The 23,868-nt window shown below is 52.4% G+C and overlaps 1 protein-coding gene across 1 annotated transcript; it reads left to right on the forward strand.

Annotated features, from left to right (window-relative positions):
- The first annotated feature begins 10,251 nt into the window (after positions 1 to 10,251).
- LRFN3 (leucine rich repeat and fibronectin type III domain containing 3) lies at positions 10,252 to 18,490 on the forward strand. Its single transcript, XM_002762031.6, has 3 exons — positions 10,252 to 11,405; positions 12,926 to 14,356; positions 17,844 to 18,490. Exons 2-3 carry the CDS (start codon positions 12,942 to 12,944, stop codon positions 18,307 to 18,309), a joined length of 1,881 nt encoding a protein of 626 aa, XP_002762077.2. The 5' UTR covers positions 10,252 to 11,405; positions 12,926 to 12,941; the 3' UTR covers positions 18,310 to 18,490.
- The last annotated feature ends 5,378 nt before the right edge of the window (positions 18,491 to 23,868 follow it).

Here is a 23,868-nt window from a genome sequence, read left to right on the forward strand (position 1 = left end):
GTCTCTACTAAAAATACAAAACGTAGCCAGGCATAGTGGCTCGTGCCTGTAATACCAGCTACTTGGGAGGCTGAGGCAGAAGAATCGCCATTGCACTCCAAGCTGGGTGACAAAGGTGAGACTCCCTCTCAAAAAAAAAAAAGTATAAAATTTAAAAAATAAATTAAAAATTAGACTGAGATGAAAGAGAGGGAGGAGGAAGTTATAAAATTAAACGACTTAAAGAGGTAACAAACAAATACAATGCACACACCCTGCTTGGATTCTAATTTGAACAAACTAAGACTTTAAATACATTTCTAAGACAATTAGGGAAATTTGGAGACAGGATGAACGTTAAGACACTACTAAGGAATTGTTAATTTTTTAGGTGTGATAAAAATGTTAGAGTAACTTTTTTTAAGAACCTGGTATTTTAGAGATACATAATGGATGAAATCATATGACGTCTGGGATTTGCTTTAAACTAATTTGGGGAGAGGCGGAATAAATAAAACAAGATTGGCCATATGTTGATAATTGTTGAAGCTGGGTGATGGGTACTTAGATGATCATTATATTATTCTATTTCTGTGTACGACTGAACATTACCATACAAGGGGGAGTGCTGTGAAAAAAAAAAAGGGGAAGTGTGTGTGTGTGTTTTTCTCCCAAGATCGGAGCGCCTTGAACAGGCTCCAGAGCTGACAAGGCGCCTTATGGCTGCAGGGCACATTCAGTCGTCGGTCTCGCTCTTGCTCCCGCAGCTGCCGTCTCTGCAGCTCCGGAGGCTGCAGCGCCTTGCCTGGACCTGGACTTGGGTCCCCACCCAAGCGCTGAGGTCGGAGGGTACTTTGCGGCCGCAGCACCGCCCTTCTCGGGCGCGGCGCCCAGTCCCTTTACCCCACAATCCCCCGCGGCGTTCCGGCGGCGCGCTAGGAATGGGTGTGGCCTCCGCCTCCAGATTGGAGCAAGGTGAGGCAGAGGGTGTTGCTTGGCCTTCTGGGAAATGTAGTTCGCCTGCCAAGCCGGAACCACCGCTCAACCTGCTCACGAAACTATGCACCCAACAATGCGCCGCGCGCGCAGCGGCTGAGCGATGCGTTGCTGCCCCCACGTGGTAGCTGAGCGGTCATGCTCCGGTCTAGGAATGGAGCCCAGAGGGGTGGGGGGTAGGGGCGGGGACGGTGCTGAGGATGATGAGGGTCGCCCTGGGAACCTCTGGGAATATTTTCTAGATGGTAAGGCCCCTGGACCTGGGACAAGAAAGGGTGGTAGTAATAAAGAAATTGGAGGTGGGGGTCTCTATGAGGACTGAATGACAACAGCACCTGTTGGCTGCATGTGATAATCAGGCTACTGTTACACCTGGGACTTACACAGTAAGCACTTTTCCTGGGCCACGTACCCTCCCCGCGCTTCACGTATCTTAGCCTATTCAATCCTCCCAGCCACCATTTGAGGTAGTATTATCAGCTCTCCTTTCTAGGAGTGAAGCTGAAACCCAGAAAAGCCAATCACTTGCTCAAAGTCATTCAACGCGTCAATGACAGAGCTGGGATTTGAACCAGGCCATTGGGTTTCCAAGTCTGTGCTCTTTTTTTTCTTCTCCTCCTCCTTTCCCTGCTCCAAGTCTGTACTCTTCTTCATGGGAATATCTGATCACCGTATTCAGTTATCCTAAAATTGTAATTAGCACATGAATCAAGTCAAGACGGTCATTAACATGTGAATCTCTTTGAGTCGCTGATTGTCAGTGCTTGTTCCTGCCCAAATTTATGATTTAGTCCTGCTCCAGGACAAAGTTGACAATCAACATAGATTTATAGTTAGCACCTGAATCAGCACAGGTTTCTGTTCACAGGGATCAGATTTCTGATTAGCACTTGAATCAGCAGTAGTTTGTGTCGAAAGCTGGAGTCTTTAGGTTCCTGATTTGCACCAGAATCTCCACCCAGGAATTATGTTTTTGCCTAAATAGACCTGTTCCTTTATGTCCAGGTGACCTTCTCCTCAAATGTCCCAGCTGGGTTTAGTGGCTCCCGGCTGTAATCCCAACACTTTGGGAGGCTGAAGTGGGAAGATTGCTTGGGTCCAGGAGCTTGAGACCAAGCTGGGCAACATAGTGAGACCCCTTGTCTCCATGAAAAATAAGACAATTAGCCTGGCATGGTGCCATGCTCCTGTAGTCTCAGCTATTTGAGAGGCTGAGGTGGGAGGAATTCTTGAGCCCAGGAGTTTGAGGCTGCAGAGAACTAGGATCATGCCACTGCATGGCAGCCTGGGTGACAGAGCAAGACCCTTTCTCTTAAAGAAAAAAAAAAAATGGCTGGGTGCAGTGGCTCAGGCCTGTAATCCTAGCACTTTAGGAGGCCAGGATGGACAGATCACCTGAGGTCAGGAGTTTGAACCCAGTTTGACAAACGTGGTGAAACCCCATCTGTACTAAAAATTAAAAAAAAAAAAAAAGACTAGCCAAGTGTGATGGTGCATGACTGTAATTCCAGCTACAAGAGAGGCTGAGTCAGAAGAATCACTTGAACACAGGAGGTGGAGGTTGCAATGAACTGAGATGGCACCATTGCACTCAGCCTGAGTGACAAGAACAAAACTCCGTCCAAAAAATAAAGAAAAAGAAAAAAAGAAACTTGGCCCAGAAGTGACCTATAAATTTGTCTCTTGCCCATATTTTGTTGGAGAAAACTAGTCATGTGGTTACCTGGATGCAAGGGGGCCTGAGAACATATTCCCAAACTGGGCAGCTCCAGCCACAACTATGCAGAGGGAGCATGGATTTTTTTTTTTTTTTGAGGTGGGGACCAGGCGCAGTGGCTCAAACCTGTAATCCCAGCACTTTGGGAGGCTGAGGTGTGTGAACCACCTGAGGTCAGGAATTCAAGACCAGCCTTGCCAACAGAGTGAAACCCTTTCTTTACTAAAAATACAAAAACAATTAGCCAGGCGTGGTGGCAGGTGCCTGTAATTCCAGTTACTCAGGAGGCTGAGTCATGAAAATTGGTTGAACCTGGGAGATGGAGGTTTTTCACGAGCTGAGATCGTGCCACTTGCACTCCAGCCTGTCTGCAATCAGGATAGCTGGGATTACAAGCACCTGCCACCACACCCAGCTAATTTTGCAGTTTGGGTAGAGATGGAATATCACCATGTTGGCCAGGCTGGTCTCAAACTCCTGATCCTCCTGCTCCAGACTCCTGAGGTGCTGGGATTACAGGCATGAGGCACTACGCTCAGCCAATTTTTAAGGATGCTGATGAACCTTCTCAACTCTGTCACCTCCCATTTGCCAAGTAGAAGCAGGTAATTCTGAGCCCCAGGAAATAAAGAAATCACAAGATGAGGAAGTCTGGTGTGTGAATCACCAGATGGAGGACCGCTACCATCCAAGTGACATCTGTGAGCAAGAAATAAAACAATTGTGTGACATCAGTGAAATCCAGGGGCTTCTTTGTTACAGCAGCTGGCATTACACTAATACACTGACCCTCCCTTTCTGGGTCCCTGACATCAGCATAGCTTGAGCGCCACTCATTCTGTAAATGAGCCTCTAATACCCAATTGTGTTCATGCTTTCACATAGCAGGTCTCTACAGTGGCCCAAAGTCTATGTTTGCTAAACAAGTTATTAATCTATTTCCCAGCATTCTTTGCACAAGTGTAAAGTTTTCCCTATGTTCTTACAGAAGTCTAATTATAGTAGCTTTGCCTCTGCTTCTCTCTGTGTCTAAGTCCTTCTTTTCTAAACATTTCAACTTTTATTTTAGATTTGGGGTTACATGTGCAGATTTATTACATAGGTATAGTGTGTGACACTGAGATTCGAGTTATGAATAATCTCAGGTAGTGAACATAGTACCCAATATAGTACCCAACAGGTAGTTTTTTAGCCCTTGCCCCCTTGCTCTCTCCCCTCTCTAGTAGTCTCCAGTGTCTGCAATTCCCACCCTTTTTTTTTCTTTTTTTGAGACTCCCAGGCTGAAGTACAATGGCAGGATCTCAGCTCACTGCAACCTCCACCTCCCATGTTGGGATCCTCCCACCTCAGCCTTTCAAGTAGCTGGGATTACAGGCATGCACTGCCATGCCCAACTGATTTTTGTATTTTTAGTAGAGACCAGGTTTCACCACGTTGGCCAGGCTGGTCTCAAACCCCTGATCACAAGTGGTCCACCTGCCTCAGCCCCCCAAAGTGCTAGGATTACAGGCATGAGCCATTGCACTCAAACTCTGTTGGCTTCTTATATCTCCCTAAACCCATTCCTATAGAAATTTGCTTCTGTAGAGACAGTTTGTTTTGTTTAGTTTTGTTTTTGAGACAATCTCTGGCTGTGTTGCCTAGGCTGGAGTGCAGTGATGAAATCTTGGCTCACTGCAACCTCTGCCTTCTGGATTTAAGTGATTTATTTTCCTGCCTCAGCCTCCCAAGTAGCTGGGATTACAGGCACCAGCCACCACACCCGGCCCGCAATTCTCATCTTTATGTCCATGTGTACTCAGAGTTTAGCTCCCACTTATAAGTGAAAACATGTGGTATTTTATGGGACAGGGTCTCACTCTGTTGCCCAGGCTGGAGTGCAGTGGCACAGTTTCAGTTCACTGCAGCCTCTGCCTCTCAGAGAACATGGATATTTCATTTCCTGTTCCTTCATTAATTCACGCAGGATAATGGCCTCCAGCTGCATCCATGTGGCTGCAAAGGACATGGTTACATTCTTTTTTATGGCTGTGTAGTATTCCATGATGTAGACATACCGCATTTTCTTTATCTAATCCACCGTTGATGGGCACCTGGGTTGATTCCATGTCTTTGCTATTGTGAATAGTGCTGTGCTAAACATACATGTGCATGTGTATTTTTGAAGAATGATTTACTTTCCTTTGGGTATATACCCAGTAATGGGATTGCTGGGTTGAATGGTAGTTCTGTTTTAAGTTCTTTGAGAAATGTCCGAAATGCTTTCCACAATGGCTCAAAACCAATTTACATTCCCATCAACAGTGTATTAGTATTCCCTTTTCTCTGAAGTCTCGCCAGCATCTGTTAATCTGACTTTTTAATAATAGCCATTCTGACTGGCCTGAGATTGGTATCTCATTGTGGTTTTGATTTGCATTTTTCTGATGATTTGTAATCCTGAGAATTTTAAAAATAAATTTCTTGGCTACTTGGATGTCTTTTGAGATACTCAAATTGTCTGTTCATGTCCTTTTTAAAACGGGGTCTTTTGGGTGGGGTGCAGTGGCTCATACCTGTAATCCCAGCATTTAGGGAGGCCAAGGCAGGTGGATCATCTGAATTCAGGAGTTTGAGACCAGCCTGGCCAATATGGCAAAAACCCATCTCTACTAAAAATACCAAAATTAGACAGCCGTGGTGTTAGGTGCCTGTTATCCCAGCTACTTGGGAGGCTGAGGGAGGAGAATCACTTGAACCAGGGAGGCAGAGGCCTGGGCAACAAAATAAGACTCTGTCTCAAAAAAATAAAATAAATAATAAAATAGGGTTGTTTTTTGCTTGTTGCATTGTTTAAATCCCTTAGAAATTGAAATCCTCTTTATGTCTCTAAATATGTTGGTCTGGCTGGGTGTAGTGGCTCACGCCTATAATCCCAGCACTTTGGGAGGCCGAGGCAGGTGGATCACAAGGTCAAGAGATCGAGACCATCCTGGTCAACAAGGTGAAACCCATCTCTACTAAAAATACAAAAATTAGCTGGGCATGGTGATGTGTGCCTGTAGTCCCAGCTATTCGGAAGGCTGAGGCAAGAGAATTGCTTGAACCCAGAAGGTGGAGGTTGCGGTGAGCCGAGATCATGCCATTGCACTCCAGTCTGGGTAACAACAGCAAAACTCTGTCTCAAAAAAAAAAAATACGTAGGTATCTTCGGCACACATCTGGGGTGCTACATCCCCTCAACCCACCAAGCTTTAGCATAGCTGTTGTGGCAGACAGTTCCATGTGTGTCCAGATAGCTCTGGTTTAGCCCAGCTATTCTCCAAATGTGCTCCCTAATGGTGTAGTGGCTCACACCTTTAATCCCAACACTTTGGGAGGCCAAGAAGCGGGGAGGATCACCTGAGGCCAGGAGTTCAAGACCAGCCTGGGCACCATATCGAGACCCTGTCTCTACAAAAAAAATTAAAAATTAGCTGGGTGTGGTGCCACATGACTGTAGTCCCAACTACTCTGGAGGCTGAGGCGGGAGGATTGCTTGAGCCCAGGAACTTGAGGTTGCAGTAAGTTATGTATGATTGCACCAGTGTACTCCAGCCTGGGTGACAAAGCAAGACCCTGTTGGAAAAAAAAAGTGTGGTCTTTGAAACAGTCAAGTTAGTATCACCTGGGTACTTGTTAAAAGTACAAATGTTCAAGTCCCACCTCAGACCCACTGAACCAGAAACTCTGAGGTTGGGACCTGGAGATCTTTGTTGTCCCCAGCTGATCCTGATGGGCTGCACTGCAAGGACACCTGGTCTGGCTCCTGCAAGCCATCCCTGTCTGCTTGCCTTTCTTCCTTCCTTTCCTTCCTTCCTTCCTTCCTTGTTTCTTTCTTCCTTTTTTTTTTTTTTTTTTTGAGATGGAGTTTCACTCTTGTTACCCAGGCTGGAGTACAATGGTGCATTCTCGGCTCACCGCAACCTCCGCCTCCTGGCTTCAAACGATTCTCCTGTCTCAGCCTCCCAAGTAGCTGGGATTACAGGCATGTGCCACCATGCCCAGCTAATGTTTTTTTTTATTTAGCAGAGACGGGGTTTCACCATGTTGGCCAGGATGGTCTCGATCTCTTGACCTCGTGATCCACCCACCTCAGCCTCCCAAAGTGCTGGGATTACAGGTGTGAGCCACTGCGCCTGGCTCTTTCTTCTTCTTCTTTTTTTTTGACCGAGTCTCACTCTGCCACCCAGGCTGGAGTGCAGCAGTTCAATCTCATCTTACTGTAACCTCTGTCTTCTGGGTTGAAGTGATTCTACTGCCTCAGCCTCCCAAGTAGCTGGGATTACAGGTGCCTGCCACCACACCTGGCTAATTTTTGTATTTTTTAGTAGAGACAGGGTTTCACCATGTTGGTCAGGCTGGTCTTGAACTTCTGACCTCAAGTGATCCACCTACCTCGGCCTCCCAAAATGCTGGGATTACAGGCATGAGCCACCACACTGAGCTCCTCTCTGCTTTTCTACCTCAGATCTCAGATGGCTCTCACCCAGGTGTGGTGGCTCATGCCTGTAATCCCAGCACTTTGGGAGGCCAAGGCGGGAGGATCACTTGAGCCCAGGAGTTTGAGACCAGCCTGGGCAACATAGGGAGACCTCATCTCTACAAAAAAGTCAAAAAAAAGGCATGGTAGATGATGGCACACATCTGTGGTCCCAGCTACTCAGGAGGCTGAGGCAGGAGAAATGCTTGAGCCTAGGAGGTCAAGGCTGCAGTGAGCTGTGATCGCACCACTGCACTCCCGCCTGGGCTACAGAGCCAGACCCTGTCTCAAAAAACAAACAAAAAACCTCCAGATGGTTCTCAGTACCACTGCCTCCTCCCACAGAGATAATCATCCCCCAGGTGGGTAAGAATTGGTCTCTCTGAACTTTCTGGGAGAGTAGGGGAACAATTCTAATGTGTTCTAGAAGATTCCTTGAAGTTCACCAGCACAGTTGAGCCCCAGTTGCCCAGGGAAGTGACCTGTTCCTCATCAACGCATCCTCTGTTAGCCTGTTAGCATCTGTCTCCATTTCCTTCTTCCCTTTCCCTTGCCCTTGTTTCCTAGGATCACCCCCAACATCAACTGGTTCCACTGGGGGATTTTTTTTTTTTTTTCAGATGGAGTTTCGTTCTTGTTGCTCAAGCTGGAGTGCAATGGTGCGATCTCAGCTCACTGCAACCTCTGCCTCCCAGGCTCAAGCGATTGTCCTGCCTTAATCTCCCAAGTAGCTGGGATTACATGTGCCCACCACCTCTCTCAGCTAATTTTTTTTTTTTTTTGTATTTTTAGTAGAAATGGGGTTTCACCATGTTAGCCAGGCTGGTCTTGAACTCCTGACCTCAGGTGATCTGCCCGCCTCTGCCTCCCAAAGTGCTGGGATTACAGGCATGAGCCACTACACTGAATTCTAATCCCAGTCCTGTTCTTGGGATGGAATCCATGTCTTTCCCTCTGTCTCCACCACTTCTGTAGCAGCCCTGAAGCTTCTGCATCCTTTTTCTGAGTGTCTGAGTGACCAGTAGCCATTGTGCTCGGCCAGGAGCACTGATGAACTTTGCTAATGATCTGGAAAGGCGGGCCCTGGGGCTGAGTTAATTTTAGCTGCAATTTTTCAGTATATAAGTGGAAGGAGCCAAGAGCTATTCTGAAACGCTCAGCAGAGCTAGGGATGCCAGGGTAGAAGGACCCATAACCCCCTCCCAAGGTCACTTTACTCCTCCACTCAGATGGGGGATCCTGGGGGTGGCTTCCCCAGGATCTGAGGACCACTCAGGTTCCCCAGAACAGGGACATGCCCCCTTCAGACCACCCAGGCCAAGGCCCTGTCCCCTTTGGACCAGGGTTCCTGAAAGATCACATCCCCACATTTCTATAACCAAGTTCCGAAGCCAGGCTTGGAGATGGTCACTCACATCCCGCTTCCTGTGACATATCTGCCAGGAGAGCCTGGGACCCAAACCCAGCCTTCCCTCCCCGTTCTCTCCCAAGCGTCAGGACAGGCAGACTCCATTCCTGCAGAGTCAGGTGTTGCCGCAGTTACATCCAGAGTCTTCCGTGGCGTGGTGGACCTGAGTGGGGAGGGGAGGGGAAGATAATAGACACACTTCTCTGGGTCAATCTGGCCAGCCCCCTGTCTCTACTCCACTTCCTATCTTTTTCCTGCTCCCTAGCATATTTGGTCAATGGGTCTTTTTTCTTTTCCTTTTTTTTTTTTTCTTTTGTATTTTCAGTACAGACAAGGTTTCACCACGTTGGCCAGGCTGGCCTTAAACTCCTGACCTCATGATCCACCCACCTTAGCCTCCCAAAGTGCTGGGATTACAGGTGTGAGCCACGGCACCCAGGCTTTTCTTTTTCTTTTATTTTTTTATTTTTGAGACAGAGTCTCACTCTGTTGCCCAGGCTGGAATGCAGTGGCAGGATCTCGGCTCACTGCAACCTGAGCCTCTCAGGTTCAAGCGATTCTTTTACCTCAGGCTCCTGAATGGCTGGGATTACAGGTGCGTACCACCCCCCACACACCAGGTAATTTTATTTATTTATTTAGAGACAGAATCTTGCTCTGTCCCCTAGGCTGAAGTGCAATGGTGCGATCTCAGATCACTATAATCTCCGCCTCCCAGGTTTGAGAGATTCTCTTGCCTCAGCCTCCTGAGTGGCTGGAATTACTGTAGCTGCCACCACATCCGGCTAATTTTTGTATTTTTAGTAGAGATGGGGTTTCTCCATCTTGGCCAGGCTGGTCTCGAATACCTGACCTCAAGTGATCCGCCCACCTTGGCCTCTCAAGAAGCTGGGATTACAGGCGAGAGCCCCTGGGCCCGGCTGTCAGTGTGTCTTGAGGTCTATCCCTAATCCCAGATCGCACGAGTTTTCCCCCTTGCAGACAGAGAAAGGAGCCTTGGAAAGGAGCCCACCTGGCCTCAAAGATCAAGCCTGTTGCTGGGCATGGCCAGGTAAGGAAACTCCACCAGTGGAAAGGACATTCCAGGGAGGTGGTGCTGAGATAGGGGAGCAGAAAGAAACAGGTTTGGGGGCCGGTGGCTCTGGAATGAAGCGCTACACTCAAGGCTATGAATAGTTACTGAACGCACACACACACATATCCATTCTCACAGCCCAGGTGCTGCGTCTTAAAGTGTGTGTGTGTGTGTGTGTGTGTGTGCGCGCGCGCACGGACGAGCGCACGCAGGTTTCTAGCTCAGTTTCTTTCTCTGACTTGTCCTTATCTCTGGTCTCTCCAACTCTCTGTGTCTCGCACTCTCTGTGCCTTTCCATCTCTCGAATATGTGTGTGTTTCCATCTGTTTCAATCTCTCTCTGCCTCTTTCCATTCTACTCCTCTGCACATCAATCTAAGCCTGTCCATCTTTTTGTCTGCCTCTCTGGGTCTCTGTTCTTCTCTGTCTCTCTGTCTCAGTCTCTCTGTATCCAGGGATTCTCGTTCCCAGCAGCTCCAGGGCGAATCTATGGGAGGTGGGGCCGGGGCGCGCCTTTGAGAGAAGGGGCGGGTGCCTACGCCTTTAAGCGCGGGTGCGCGCGGAGCCTGCTCCTTTAAGCGCGGGTGCGCGCGCGGCCCTGGGTTCCCGGCGAGGAGGCCGCGGGAGCGCCCGGACCCGGCCCGCCAGCCCGGCCCCCGCCCCGGCCCCGGCGGGGGAGGGGTCTCTGAGCGCGGCCCCTCCCCCCTGCGGCCCCGCCTGTGCTGCGGTGCCCCCATCCCGCGTGTCCCTGTCTGTCTGTCCGTCCCTCCGCGCCCAGGCCTCGCCCCACCCGGCCCTGGGGCTGCCCGGTCGCCCCCATCCCCACCGCAGCCGGTATCCTCCCTCCCAGCCAGCCTCCGCCGCAGCCCGGGAAGCCGGCCGGGACGCCGCCACCCCAGACCCGGCTCTCTAACCTCCACCTCGGGGGCCTGCACCCCGAGACTGAACCGGGAGATCCGGAAACGCGAGCCTGGAACCCTGATCTGGGACCAGCACCCCGAGATCCAGCCGTGGAACCCCAAGACCTGGAGCCTGAACCCCAACATATGGGGCTGGAATCTCAAAATCGATTACTGGGACCCCAAGATTTGGAGCCGGAACCCTACAATTTGGAACACCGACCCCAATATTTGGAGCAGAACCCCAAGATTTGACATCTAAAACCTCAAGCCTAGAGCTGAACTCTGAATTCTGCGCCTGGGACCTTGAAATCTGGGACTGGATTTCCAATACTGTACCCTGGAACCCACTCTTGGGGACCTAAACCCTGGGATTCAGGCCTCAAATTCCAAGATCTGGACCGTGGGATTCCAAGGGGCCTGAATCCAAGTTGGGGCCCAAAGTCCTTACTGCAGACCTAAATGCCGAAATCTGGGGCTTGAGACCTCCCAATCTTGACTCAGCACCCCCATATCTGAATGCAGAACTCCGGGATCAGATCTCAGGCCCTAAACCCCACGTTTGGCTGCTTAGCATCCCAGCACTGGAGCTGGGAGACCCTGACCCTGAACAACCCAAACTGGACCCTAGAGGCCCAATATTTAGGGGTCTGGAACCCCAAGTATTAATCTCTGGAGACTCCGTTGCCACAGATTTCAGCCGAGTCAGGACACAGTCCCTCTACAGAAGCTTTGGGGACAGGAAAGGCATGACTAGATGCTCCCTCCAGAGCCCTGACCTCTGACTCCCTGGAGCTAGAACTCTGCTCTCTGGGGCGACTTCCAGCTCAGGTAAGGCTGCTGAAACCTCAAGGTGAGGAGGGGTTGGGAGGAGCATTGTGGCTGCGGGTCACCGTACCAGGTACCCTTTGGCACTCTTGGGGTTTCTCCAGAAAAAAAGACATTCTCCCATGGCCCCACCTTCAGCTCCTGCTCTGCCCTAAACACTCTCTCGACACTGGCCAGCCCTGCCCCTCCCTGACTCACCTCTCCTGCCCCAGTTCATGGGACCTCCAGGTCTCTGACCCCCACAACCCTTACAACCTTGCACTGTCTGTCCTGTCCGACCGTCTCCACCTGTCCGCTCAGTGGCCATCTCTGTTCCCCATTTCTCTCTCATTATCATCTTTGTGACACCCCTGTCCACAGGTCCTCTCTCCAGCCGCCTCTGCCTGCTGCTTCTCAGTGACCATCGCTGACATCTGTGTCCACTGTGCCTCTCTCTAATCATCATTCACCAGCTCTCTTGCCCTTTGTCCACCCCTGAATCTAAGCCTGGGTCTGTGACCGTCTCCATCCGTCTTTGACATTGCTGTCCACCACCCCTCTCCGGCCGCCTCTGGCCACCTTTCCCTTCTCTCTGGCCATCTCTCCCACTGCTCTTGCCCTTCTCCCACCCGACCCTAACTCCCAGTCTGCAACCGTCTGACCATCTCTGTCCACCTCTCCTCTCTCTCACACTCGCTGATGCCCTCTGCTCATCTGGAACATCTCTGACTGCCCTTCCTCTCTCTGATGACCTCTCACCATTCCAGCTGAGCAGCTGTCCTGGGCTCCTACTGACTGTCTGTCCTTTTCCTTCTCTCTGACCATCTTGCTGGCTTTGGGCCGTTTCTGACCACGTCTCTCTGACGTGGTCATCTCCCCCAGATCTGAGCCCACCCCACGCCCCTCCCTTCTCTTTGTCTACCACTCGTCTTCCTGACCATCTCTAACCTCTTCTCTGCTCACATCTGACCACTTCTGATCATTCTTGCCACCCTGGCTGCCCTGTCTCCCCATGGCCAGCTTTGGGTGTCTCTGACCACGTCTAAAGCCCTCTGGTATTCCTGCCACCCACCCAGACCAACTGTCATTTCTCTGACAATTTCTTTTCTTTTTTCTTTTGGAGAAACAGAGTCTCACTCTGTTGCCCAGTTTGGAGTGTGATGGCGCAATCATAGCTAACTGCAGCCTCAAACTCTTGGGCTCAAATTGATCCTCCCACCTCAGCGTCCCACATAGCTAGGACCACAGGTGGGTGCCACCATGCCCAGCTAATTTTTTAAAAAATTTTGTATAATAGATACACAGTCTCACTTTGTTGCTCAGGCTGGTCTTGAACTCCTGGCCTCAAGCCATCCTCCCAACTCAGCCTCCCCAAATGCTGAGATTACAGCTGTGTGCCACCTCACCTGGCCTTCCTCTGGCTTTTGGTCACATCCGATGGTCGTTGACCAGCCCTTCTGTCCTCAATCCACTGTGACCTTCTCTCCTGGTCTCAGACCACCCCCTGCTCCTGTGGAACCCCTCTTCTCCCTTCTTCCCCACAGGCCGCCCCTGCCCGCGATGGCCATCCTCCCGTTGCTCCTGTGCCTGCTGCCGCTGGCCCCTGCCTCGTCTCCACCCCAGCCAGCCACACCCAGCCCATGTCCCCGACGCTGCCGCTGCCAGACACAGTCGCTGCCCCTAAGCGTGCTGTGCCCAGGGGCAGGTCTTCTGTTTGTGCCACCCTCACTGGACCGTCGGGCAGCCGAGCTGCGACTGGCAGACAACTTCATCGCCGCCGTGCGCCGCCGCGACCTGGCCAACATGACTGGCCTGCTGCATCTGAGCCTGTCCCGGAACACCATCCGCCACGTGGCCGCCGGTGCCTTCGCCGACCTGCGAGCCCTGCGTGCCCTGCACCTGGATGGGAACCGGCTGACCTCACTGGGCGAGGGCCAGCTGCGTGGCCTGGTCAACTTGCGCCACCTCATCCTCAGCAACAACCAGCTGGCAGCGCTGGCGGCCGGCGCCCTGGATGACTGTTCCGAGACGCTGGAGGACCTCGACCTCTCCTACAACAACCTTGAGCAGCTGCCCTGGGAGGCCCTGGGCCGTCTGGGCAACGTCAACACATTGGGCCTTGACCACAACCTGCTGGCATCTGTGCCCGCCGGCGCCTTTTCCCGCCTGCACAAGCTGGCCCGGCTGGATATGACCTCCAACCGCCTGACCACCATCCCACCCGACCCGCTCTTCTCCCGCCTGCCCCTGCTCGCCAGGCCCCGGGGCTCACCTGCCTCCGCCCTGGTGCTGGCCTTTGGCGGGAACCCGCTGCACTGCAACTGCGAGCTGGTGTGGCTGCGTCGCCTGGCACGGGAGGACGACCTTGAGGCCTGCGCATCCCCACCCGCTCTGGGTGGCCGCTACTTCTGGGCAGTGGGCGAGGAGGAGTTTGTGTGTGAGCCACCGGTGGTGACTCACCGCTCACCGCCCCTGGCGGTGCCTGCAGGTCGGCCAGCTGCCCTGCGCTGCCGGGCAGTGGGGGACCCGGAGCCCCGTGTGCGGTGGGTGTCACCCCAGGGCCGGCTGCTGGGCAACTCAAGCCGTGCCCGAGCCTTCCCCAATGGGACGCTGGAGCTGCTGGTCACCGAGCCGGGGGATGGGGGCATCTTCACCTGCATCGCGGCCAATGCAGCTGGTGAGGCCACAGCTGCTGTGGAGCTGACCGTGGGTCCCCCGCCGCCTCCCCAGCTAGCCAACAGCACCAGCTGTGACCCCCCGCGGGATGGGGATCCTGATGCTCTCACCCCGCCCTCCGCTGCCTCTGCCTCTGCCAAGGCAGTCGACACGGGGCCCCCTACTGACCGTGGTGTCCAGGTGACTGAGCACGGGGCCACGGCTGCTCTCGTCCAGTGGCCTGATCAGCGGCCTATCCCAGGCATCCGCATGTACCAGATCCAGTACAACAGCTCAGCCGATGACATCCTCGTCTACAGGTGCAGGGTCCAGACACTGGGGTAGCTTGGGTGGGGGAGTGAGGCAAGGGGAGGGTGGGGCACACCTAGGAATACCCCACACCAATGATACTGGAAGATATCATGAGAAATTTTACTGGAAGTTTCCAAAAGAAATCAGACAGCAAAAATAAAAGAAATCAGGCAGCAAGGATAACAAGAATCAGGCAGAAAGGGTCAATGAAATCTGACAGCAGTGATCAAAAGAAGTCAGACAGGAAGGACCAAGTAAATGAGACGGCAAATGTTAAAATAAATCAGGCTACAGGGCTAAAAAAGATCAAGCAATAACGATAAAAGAAATCAGGCTGCATGGGTAAAAAGAAATTAGGCAGCAAGAATAAATAGTAGTGGCGGGCATAAAAAGGAAAGCAGGAGTAGAAAGTAATCAGGCCAGAAGAGCAAAATGCTAATGGGCAAGGGCGGGTGGGGGGAGATAAGGGGATAAAAATAAATTTAGGTTGTAAAGATAAAGAGAGAAACTCCAGGTTTTCCAGATACTAGCCGGGCTGCAGGAAGAAAAGGAGATCAAACGGGAAAGCACAGGGAGCCCGGAAAAAATGAAATAAGCAGCCCTGTTAGAAAAGAAATCAGACCAGAGGTTAGAAGGAAAATTGCAGGGAAGAGGGTAGATAGAGACGGGGCTTCCTGTGTGTGTGTGAACCAGTCCACCTTTCAAGTTCTAATACGGTGACATCCAGATTTTTTTTGAGACAGGGTCTCACTTTGTCATCCAGGCTGGAGTGCAGTGGCACAATCTGAGCTCACTACAACCTCCACTTCCCGAGTTCAAGCGATTCTCCTGCCTCAGCCTCCCGAGTAGCTGGGATTACAGGCACCTGCCACCATGCACGGCTAATGATTGCATTTTTTTTTTTTTTTTGAGAAGGAGTCTTACTCTGTCACCCAGGCTGGAATGCAGTGGTGCGATCTCGGCTCACTGCAACCTCCGCCTCTCGGGTTCAAGTGATTCTCCTGCCTCAGGCTCTTGAGTAGCTGGGATTACAGGCATCTGCCACCAGGCCTGGCTAATTTTTGTATTTTTAGCAGAGACGGGATTTCACCATGTTGGCCAGGGTGATCTCAAAGTCCTGACCTCAGGTGATCCACCTGCCTCAGCCTCCCAAAGTGCTGGGATTACAAGCATGAGCCATCACACCCAGGGTAGATTTTTTATTTTCTAAATCAAGTCAAACCTAGTTCAAGTTCCTTTTGCCAGGTAAACAGAAATATCCAGTTTGCCACACTTGGGGTGGGGGTTCCCTTCTCTCTTCTGCTGTTGTAAACACAGAACCTGGGGTTTACAGTCTCCAAGAGGTGGCTCAGTCCAACTTGTCCCCCAAGCTGGAGAGCACTCAGCACATCTGCTGTGACCACGTGTTCAGCAGTGGTGGCTGCTGACCCAGGTGCTGTTGATACCCCTTGCCAAAGTCCACCCTTGCAAGGATAGACTGTGGCTGTGGGTGAGTGAGTCCGTCATCACAGCCAGGCTGGGCTAAGGGTGCGGTCCCCAAAGCCTGGCTGTAAAGACTGGACCTCCCAGGGCTGAGGTCTGTGCCGTGGGAACCCAGTACCTGGATGTCCTTTCCTTCCCTTTGGGCCATCACCTCAAGAAAAGGCCACTTGATTTCCATTTCAGTCCGGGCAACCCACTGAGCTCATTCTACTCCCTTTCTCAGACATGACTCAGAAGATTTCAGGATGGCCTGCCCCGGAAAATCACACAAGTCCTGGCCACTTTGCTGGGTGGGGAATGGGATGAACGCTTCCCTATACAGTCTCCCTGCCCCAGGCAGCCGGAGTTCCTCGTACCTCTCATTAGGGTAGCCTAGGAATGAAACAGGTGATAAAACAAGTCGGCCTGTTGCGGTGGCTCACACCTGTAATCCCAGCACTTTGGGAGGCTGAGGTGGGCGGATTACCTGAGGTCGGGAGTTCGAGACCAGCCTAACAAACATGGGGAAAATCTGTCTGTACTAAAAATACAGTTAGCTGCGCCTGGTGGCACATGCTTGTAATCCCAGCTACTCTGGAGGCTGAGGCAGGAGAATCACTTGAACCCGGGAGGTGGAAGTTGCAGTGAGCCAAGATGACACCATTGCACTCCAGACTGGGCAAGAAGAGTAAAACTCTGTCTCAAAACAAAACAAAACAACAAAAAAAAGTCAACTCTCCAACAGGGTGCCGGACTACAAAAGAAACTATAGTGAAATTGGGTGGTAAGAATTAAAAGGAAACAAGAAAAAGAGATAAACAGAAACCAACAGAGATCAGAGAAGCAGGTGACAGAGCTGGAAAGAAAGAAGGCAACAGGGAGGAAAAGAAGGCAGTAGTGACGGAGGCACATGAGTTTAATGAAAAGGGAATCAGACAACAGGACTCACTGGAAAACAGGCTACCGATACAGCCATAATAATAAGGCAGTAGGGCTAGAGGGACATTACTGGCAGGTTACAAGGAAGTCGGGCAGCTGGGGTCCAGGGAGATCAAGTGGTTCGATTGGAGAGAATCCTAGCTGTACACTAGAGGGAAATCAGGCAGCTGGAAGAGGGAAATTTGGCATAGGCTGCAGGAAATAGGGGAACCAGAGGGAAATTGGCAAGGGTCTGGAGGAGATTGGGAGGTAAAATGTGAGGGAAATTGGATGCAGGGGGCGGCTAGAAGACAAAAGGATTAAGTTAGAGCGAAATTGGACAGGGTTAGACCAGAATTGGGTGGTAAAGTGGAGAGATGACTGGCAGAGGGGCCAGAGTGAAATCAGCCAGAGGATTGGGGCAAAATTGGGCCGGGAGGCTAGAGTGGAGCTGGGCTGCAGGCTGGAGGGAAATTGCGCAGTTGGGTATAAAATGAAACAGCAGCCTGTTGAGGTGGCTCATGCCTGTATTCTCAACCCTTAAGGAGGCCAAGGTGGGAGGCTGGACTGCCTTGAGGCCAGGAGTTCGAGACCAGCCTGGGCAATATAGCAAGAGCCCGTCTCTACAAAAATTTTAAAATTAGCTGAGCATGCACACCTGTAGTTCCAGGTACTCGGGAGGCTGAGGTGGGAGGATGACTTAAGCCCAGGAGTTGGAGGCTGCAGTGAGCTGTGATCATGCCACTGCACTCCAGCCTGAGCAACAGAGCAAGACTCTGTCTCTAAGAAAACTGAAAGAAGGAAAAGAAACAGGATGGATTGGAAGAACTCACGTGGTGAGCTATTAGAGAAATTGGGTGGTGGGACTAGAGTGAAATTGGGCGGCAGGCCATGAGGACGTTACATTGGCCAGCAGACTGGAGGGATAGCAGTCGGGTGGCTGAATGGAGTGTCAGACCAAAGGGAATTGGGAGGGTGGTGAGAGGGAGCTCACTGGATAGAATGAAATGAGGCAGCGACGGGTGCGAAGTCTAGCCCAGCAGGGAGTTTGGTGGGAGAAGCACAGAGTGGGGGCTGGGCAGCCTGAGCTCTAACCCCCACCTGCCTGCCCTGCAGGATGATGCCGGCGGACAGCAGCTCATTCCTGCTGACGGACCTGGCGCCGGGCCGGACCTATGATCTGTGCGTGCTCGCCGTGTACGAGGACAGCGCCACGGGGCTCACGGCCACGCGGCCCGTGGGCTGTGCCCGCTTCTCCACCGAGCCCGCGCTTCGGCAGTGCGGTGCGCCGCATGCTCCCTTCCTGGGTGGCACGATGATCATCGCTCTGGGAGGCGTCATCGTGGCCTCAGTACTGGTCTTCATCTTCGTGCTGCTGATGCGCTACAAGGTGCACGGCGGCCAGCCACCCGGCAAGGCCAAGACTCCTGCGCCCGTCAGCAGCGTTTGCTCCCAGACCAACGGCGCCCTGGGCCCCACACCCGCCCCACCTGCCCCGGAGCCCACGGCGCCCAGGGCCCACACCGTGGTCCAGCTGGACTGCGAGCCCTGGGGGCCAGGCCATGAACCTGTGGGACCCTAGCCAGGTGCCCCCTGCCCCAATCTAAGGCTACTCTGGCCCCACGGACAGCAGGACCTGGACACCCTGTGGGACCTGGCCTCAGACTCACCAAATTGCTCATGGTTTTTAAAACTCTGATGGGGAGGGTGTCGGGGACACCAGGGCACAACAAGAAAGTCCTATTTTTCTAAGCTTGGGCCTAGACCCTTGCCCTCGTCTCTGTCTGTGGGGGTTGCGTGGCAGGACAGGGGTGTGGTGCTGGGGAATGCCTCCTTTGGGGAGAGAACCCCCTCCAAGTTCAGTCTGAGGACCCTGGATGAGACTGAGGATGGCGATCCATTCAGACAATAGATGTTCCCTGAGTGTTCGCTCTGGGCATGCCCTGGGTAGGGGGACACTGTGGTGACCCAGACAACCTGAGCCCTGCCCACAGGGGCCTAACGTCTCATAGGGGACAGACATGTCCCCAGACAGTGATAGCACAGAGTGACCAGGGATGTGGGGATGAGGGAGGCCTTGGGGGTTGTGATAGTCCAGAAGAGGTGCCCTGCTCAGCCCCAGGTGTGGTCAGGGAGGGCTTCCTGGAGGAGGATACATGTGATCTGAGAATGACATCTGAAGGAGATCACTGGGCAAAGAGCAGAAGGAAAGCTCTTCCAGGCAGAGGGCACAGCACAAGCAAGGTGGTGGTGTGCCCCAGGCACTGGGGGTAGTATGATACAGGTGAGGCAGGAGGGCTGAGCAGGGTCTAGAACCTCCAGGCTAAGGAGTTCAGACTGTGGCTTGATGGTACTGGGGAGCCATGGAGAATTGTATGCAAAAGAGGGATGGGGTCAGGTTGGGACTTTTAGGAAGATCCTTCTAGTGCTATAAGGAGGGTGGACCCGAGGGGAAGACTGAAGCTGAGAAACCCAGGGGAAGCCGGGGCAGGGACCTGGGTGGGTGAGGACGAAGTTGAACCAGGGCAGGACTGGGGACAAGAAAAGGGAGTGGGTTGATCGAGACACTCCAGAAGCTGCAGGAAGCTGAGGGGCCATGGAGTGGGGCTGGGAGATGGTGGGGGCAGCCCTGATACAGGACCAGGGAGGAGGAGCAGGTTTGGGAAAGATGATATGGCCAGTGGGGAACTTGGTGGATGTAGGGGCCCTGAGGCTGTCCAGGGTGTGGCATCCAGGAGGCTGCAGGACTCCTGGTCTGAGGCTGAAGCTGGGAACAGAATGAGGGCTTTGTCAGCAGAGATGGGAACTGAGGCTGCTGGATTAAGATGGCTTCTTGTTGGGGGTGGTTCCAAGTCCCCACCATGGGACCTTTTTTTTTCTTTTCTTTTTTTTTTTGAGATGGGGTCTGGCTATATTGGCCAGGCTGATCCCAAACTGGCCTTCGGTGATCCTCCAGCTTCAGCCTCCTGAATCGCTGGATTACAGACATGAGCCACTGCCCCTGGCTAGGGAATTTCCATATGTAAGAGTGACGCAAAGAAAAACCTAACAAAGACTAAACAGGAAGAGCAGGCAGAGGAGCAGGGGGAAGAAGACCAAGCAATTCAGGCCCAAGAGACTCTTGTGTTCAATGATATAAATAAAGGCTGTGGTGACCCCCCCGGAGAGCAGTGTTAGGGGGTCGGTTAGGGCAGATGGCAGATTCAGCTGATTTGAGAGGAGGGGGTAAGAAAGTGGAGCTAGCAGGCGCAGCCCCTGTGATCCTGTGGGCCTGGAGTCTGTGTTGATCTGGAACTTTTGGCCTCATGTCTCTGGAGGGCGGGTCCTTACTCTGTCTTGGGCTGCCCAAGGCCCCTCGGGACACCACGCCTGGAGGTTTGTAGAGCTAAACCCTGGCCTAAAAGATCTTGAGCTTCCTTGGACATCCAGGAAGGGGGTTGGTAGTGAGAGGAATAGCACCCCCCAAACTCAGGGCTACTGATATCCCCACAGGCAGGAATGTGGAGGAACCTGGGTCCTGTCCGTTCTGGAGGGACACTGGTGTGAGGCCATGGTGAAGACAGCCCAAGACTAAACTGGCCCTTCTCATGACCTGGGGCACATGACTGTGACCTGAAGTCAGGTGCGGTCATCAAGAAGAGTGAGGGCATGAGTCTTGGGAAAGGGGTCTAGGAGCGGGGCATGGTGTCAAGCCTGTGGTCCCAACTACTTGGGAGGCTAAGGCGGGAGGATCACTTGAGCTCAGGAGTTGGAGTCTGCAGTGAGCTAGAATTGTGCCACTGCGCTCCAGCCTGGGCCACACAATAATACTCTGTCTCTAAAAAAAGAGAAAAGGTACCTAGGGAGTGAGGATATTGGGGGCCTAGTGCCAGATACAATTATCAGTTGCTGCCATGAGGGGGAGCCAGAGGGTACTGTTCCTAAACCCTTTTTTTTGTTTTTGAAGTGAAGTTTCACTCTTGTCACCCAGGCTGGAGTGCAATGGCGAGATCTCAGCTCACTGCAACCTCTGCCTCCCGAGTTCAAGTCATTCTCGTGCCTCAGCCTCCCAAAAGAGTAGCTGGGATTACAGGCTACTGCCACCACGCCCGGCTAATTTTTGTATTTTTAGTAGAGACAGGGTTTCACCGTCTTGGCCGGGCTGGTCTTAAATTGACCTCATGATCCACCTGCCTCAGCCTCCCAAAGTGCTGGGATTACAGGCGTGAGCCACGGCACCCAGCCAAACCTCATTTTTAAATGTGAGCACTCCTTACTGTGTGCAATGTGCTGGGGATTCAGTGCTGAATAAATACAGCTCAGGTGATGCCTTTGTACAGCTCACTATTTGGTGGCGACACAAATATTTTCTGAGGTTTATTTTTGTTAAAAGACACTCTCGGCCAGGCGCGGTGGCTCACGCCTATAATCCCAGCACTTTGGGAGGCCGAGGCAGGTGGATCACGAGGTCAAGAGATCGAGACCATCCTGGTCAACAAGGTGAAACCCCGTCTGTACTAAAAATACAAAAATTAGCTGGGCATGGGGGTGCACGCCTGTAGTCCCAGCTACTCGGGAGGCTGAGGCAGGAGAATTGCTTGAACCCAGAAGGCGGAGGTTGTGGTGAGCCGAGATCATGCCATTGCACTCCAGTCTGGGTAACAACAGCAAAACTCCATCTCAAAAAAATTAAAAAATTTAAAAAAAGACACTCTCGCTATGGCCCCAGGCTGGAGTGCAGTGGTGCAGTCATGGCTCACTGCAGCCTCAGCCTCCCAAGTAACTGGGATTACAGGCGTGCGCCACCACATCCAGCTAATTTTTGTATTTTTGTAGAGACGGGATCTCACTGAGTTATCCAGACTGGTCTTGAACTCCTGGCCTCAAGTTGTCCTCCTCCTACAGTGCTGGGATTACAGAGCTGACCACAGATGTTAAATAATCATACCAGCAAGTGTAAGCATCTGTGGTGACCAAGGGGCGCCATGCAGGAGACAGGTACAGAAGTGTGCGACCCTGTAACCAAGGGACCTCACCAAACAAGAGAGATTGAGGAAGACTTTCCAGAGGAGGGGAGGCCTGGTCGAGACCTTATGGGTGTGCAGGTTGGCATTAACCATGCAAGGGGTGGGAAGGGCATTCTGTGTAAATGGAACAGCCTGTGCTGAGGGAAGCATGAGTGAAAGAGCCGAGGCCGGGGGGCTGAAGTACGGGAGGGAAGGCAAGAGAGTGACTTTGGGTCGAGGCTTGGGATTGGGAAGGGGGCTGATGATGCAGGACCCCTAGGCTGCTGGGAGGAGTCTGGATTGTCCTATAAGTGGCATGAGAAGCTGTTGAAGGGGTATTTATTTATTTATTGAAACATCTCACTTTTGCCCAGGCTGGAGTGCAGTGGCACGATCTCGGCTCACTGCAACCTCCGCCTCCTGGGTTCAAGTGATTCTCATGCCTCAGCCTCCCAAGTATCTGGGATTACAGGCCCCTGCCACCAACACATAGCTAATTTTTGTTTTGTTTTGTTTTGTTTTTAGTAGAAATGGGGTTTCACCATGTGGGCCAGGCTGGTCTCAAAGTCCTGATCTCAAGTGATCCATCTGCCTCAGCCTCTCAAAGTGTTGGGATTACCAGCAATGTGAGCCACCGTGCCTGGCCCATTGAAGGGTTTTGAGTTCTAATGAGAACAGTAGTCCCTGATCTCAAGGAAGCTCCAGGGGGAAGAGATACTGCAGTAGTCCAAGCAGAAGGGTGATCCGGACCAAGTTGGGGCCTGAAGTGGTTGAAGAGAGATTTGAGACTACCTGACCAGAGGCCTCCGACCCCTACCCAGCAGAGGACAGTGTGCCCTACTGTACAGCTACCCAGTTCTCCAGCAATATTGCAGAGAGACGGGAAGAAGAGCTGTGGGACGCTGGGCTCTGATATCCATGGCTCCACCCCTTAGATGGGAGAACTGACTTCTGCGTAGCATGGGGACACAGGGCCTTTTCCAGGCTCACGTAGCAGGCATGCAGTGGATGCAGACTGAGGGGCAGAGGCCATGGGTGGTCGGGGGAATGTGGACACGGGAAATGCGGGGCTGGAAAAGGGACACCACACACCCGGTGGTAGCTTATTGCAAGTTTGGAAGCAGAGTGGATGGGAGGAGAGCAGGCTGGTCCCTCTAGCATGAGTCCTCCATGTTCCCCCACAGGGTGCCTGGACCACCCCCACCCCCATGCAGAAACACACAATCACATGTGTCTAGGATTTAAAGTTCAAATTTTGCTTGTCAGCCAGGCACAGTGGCTCATGGCTATAATCCCAGTGCTTTGAGAGGCCACCCTGGGAGAGGATTGCTTAAGCCCAGGAGTTCAAGACCAGCCTGGCTTCAATCCCACGGACCCCCTGAGGTGCACTTTACTCTTCCCAGCCCTCTGGGTAAAACAGCAGTTCTTTGGGAACTTTAACTTCCCCCAAAATGCTGTAGCCTGGCAGGCAACATAGGAGGACCCCATCTCTACCAGAAAAAAGTTAGCTTGTCCAACTGCCCAGCTAATTCCATCAATTTCCTGAGCTCAGGGAGTACGACTGTTTCTACTGTCCATTTCTCATCTGGCTTTGGTCCCGCAGATCTTTTAGACCAAAGCTCCGGCTGCTGGAGCATTTTCTTGAAGTCCTGGTAGCCCCAATATCAGGACTCTCCCCTGTCTGTGTACTGCCAGATCCAACCTTTGTGTCTTGGGGCGGCTACGTCTGACACGGACCCTGAGTGTCTGGGACACCTGTGATCTCCTGCAAGGTTGAGGCTAATGCCACACTTTTGCAGCTCTTTTCATGGGCACATATGTGAGAGAATCAGATAAAAGGTGCTCCCAAGGATGTTTCTGTTCTGGGTGGAACCTGGGCCTGCCTCCTGCTGTTGGCTCCTCCCTAGTGGCTGTGCCCTCTCCTACCTCGCAGAAGCAAGGATAGGTATCAGTGCTTTATGCTGTCCTGACCTCTGCGGAGTGACGCTGGGAACACTGTGGTGACCAACACCGCCCTAGCCCTTACCCTCAGAGTTCTAGTTCAAGGCTGGGAACGTTGGCTCACTCCTGTAATCCCAACACTTTTGGAGGCTGAGGCAGGCAGATCACTTGAGATCAGGTGTTCAAGACCAGCCTGGCCAACATGGTAAACCTTG

This window comes from Callithrix jacchus, chromosome 22 (genome assembly GCF_049354715.1).
Source record: "Callithrix jacchus isolate 240 chromosome 22, calJac240_pri, whole genome shotgun sequence".
In the NCBI taxonomy this organism is placed as follows: domain Eukaryota; kingdom Metazoa; phylum Chordata; class Mammalia; order Primates; family Cebidae; genus Callithrix; species Callithrix jacchus.

Excerpts from the sequence above, each read along its gene's own strand:
- LRFN3 (XM_002762031.6), top strand. The coding sequence starts at position 12,942 with ATGGCCATCCTCCCGTTGCTCCTGTGCCTGCTGCCGCTGGCCCCTGCC. Across the intron at positions 14,357-17,843 it reads GATGACATCCTCGTCTACAG|GATGATGCCGGCGGACAGCA; the intron begins GTGCAGGGTCCA and ends CCTGCCCTGCAG.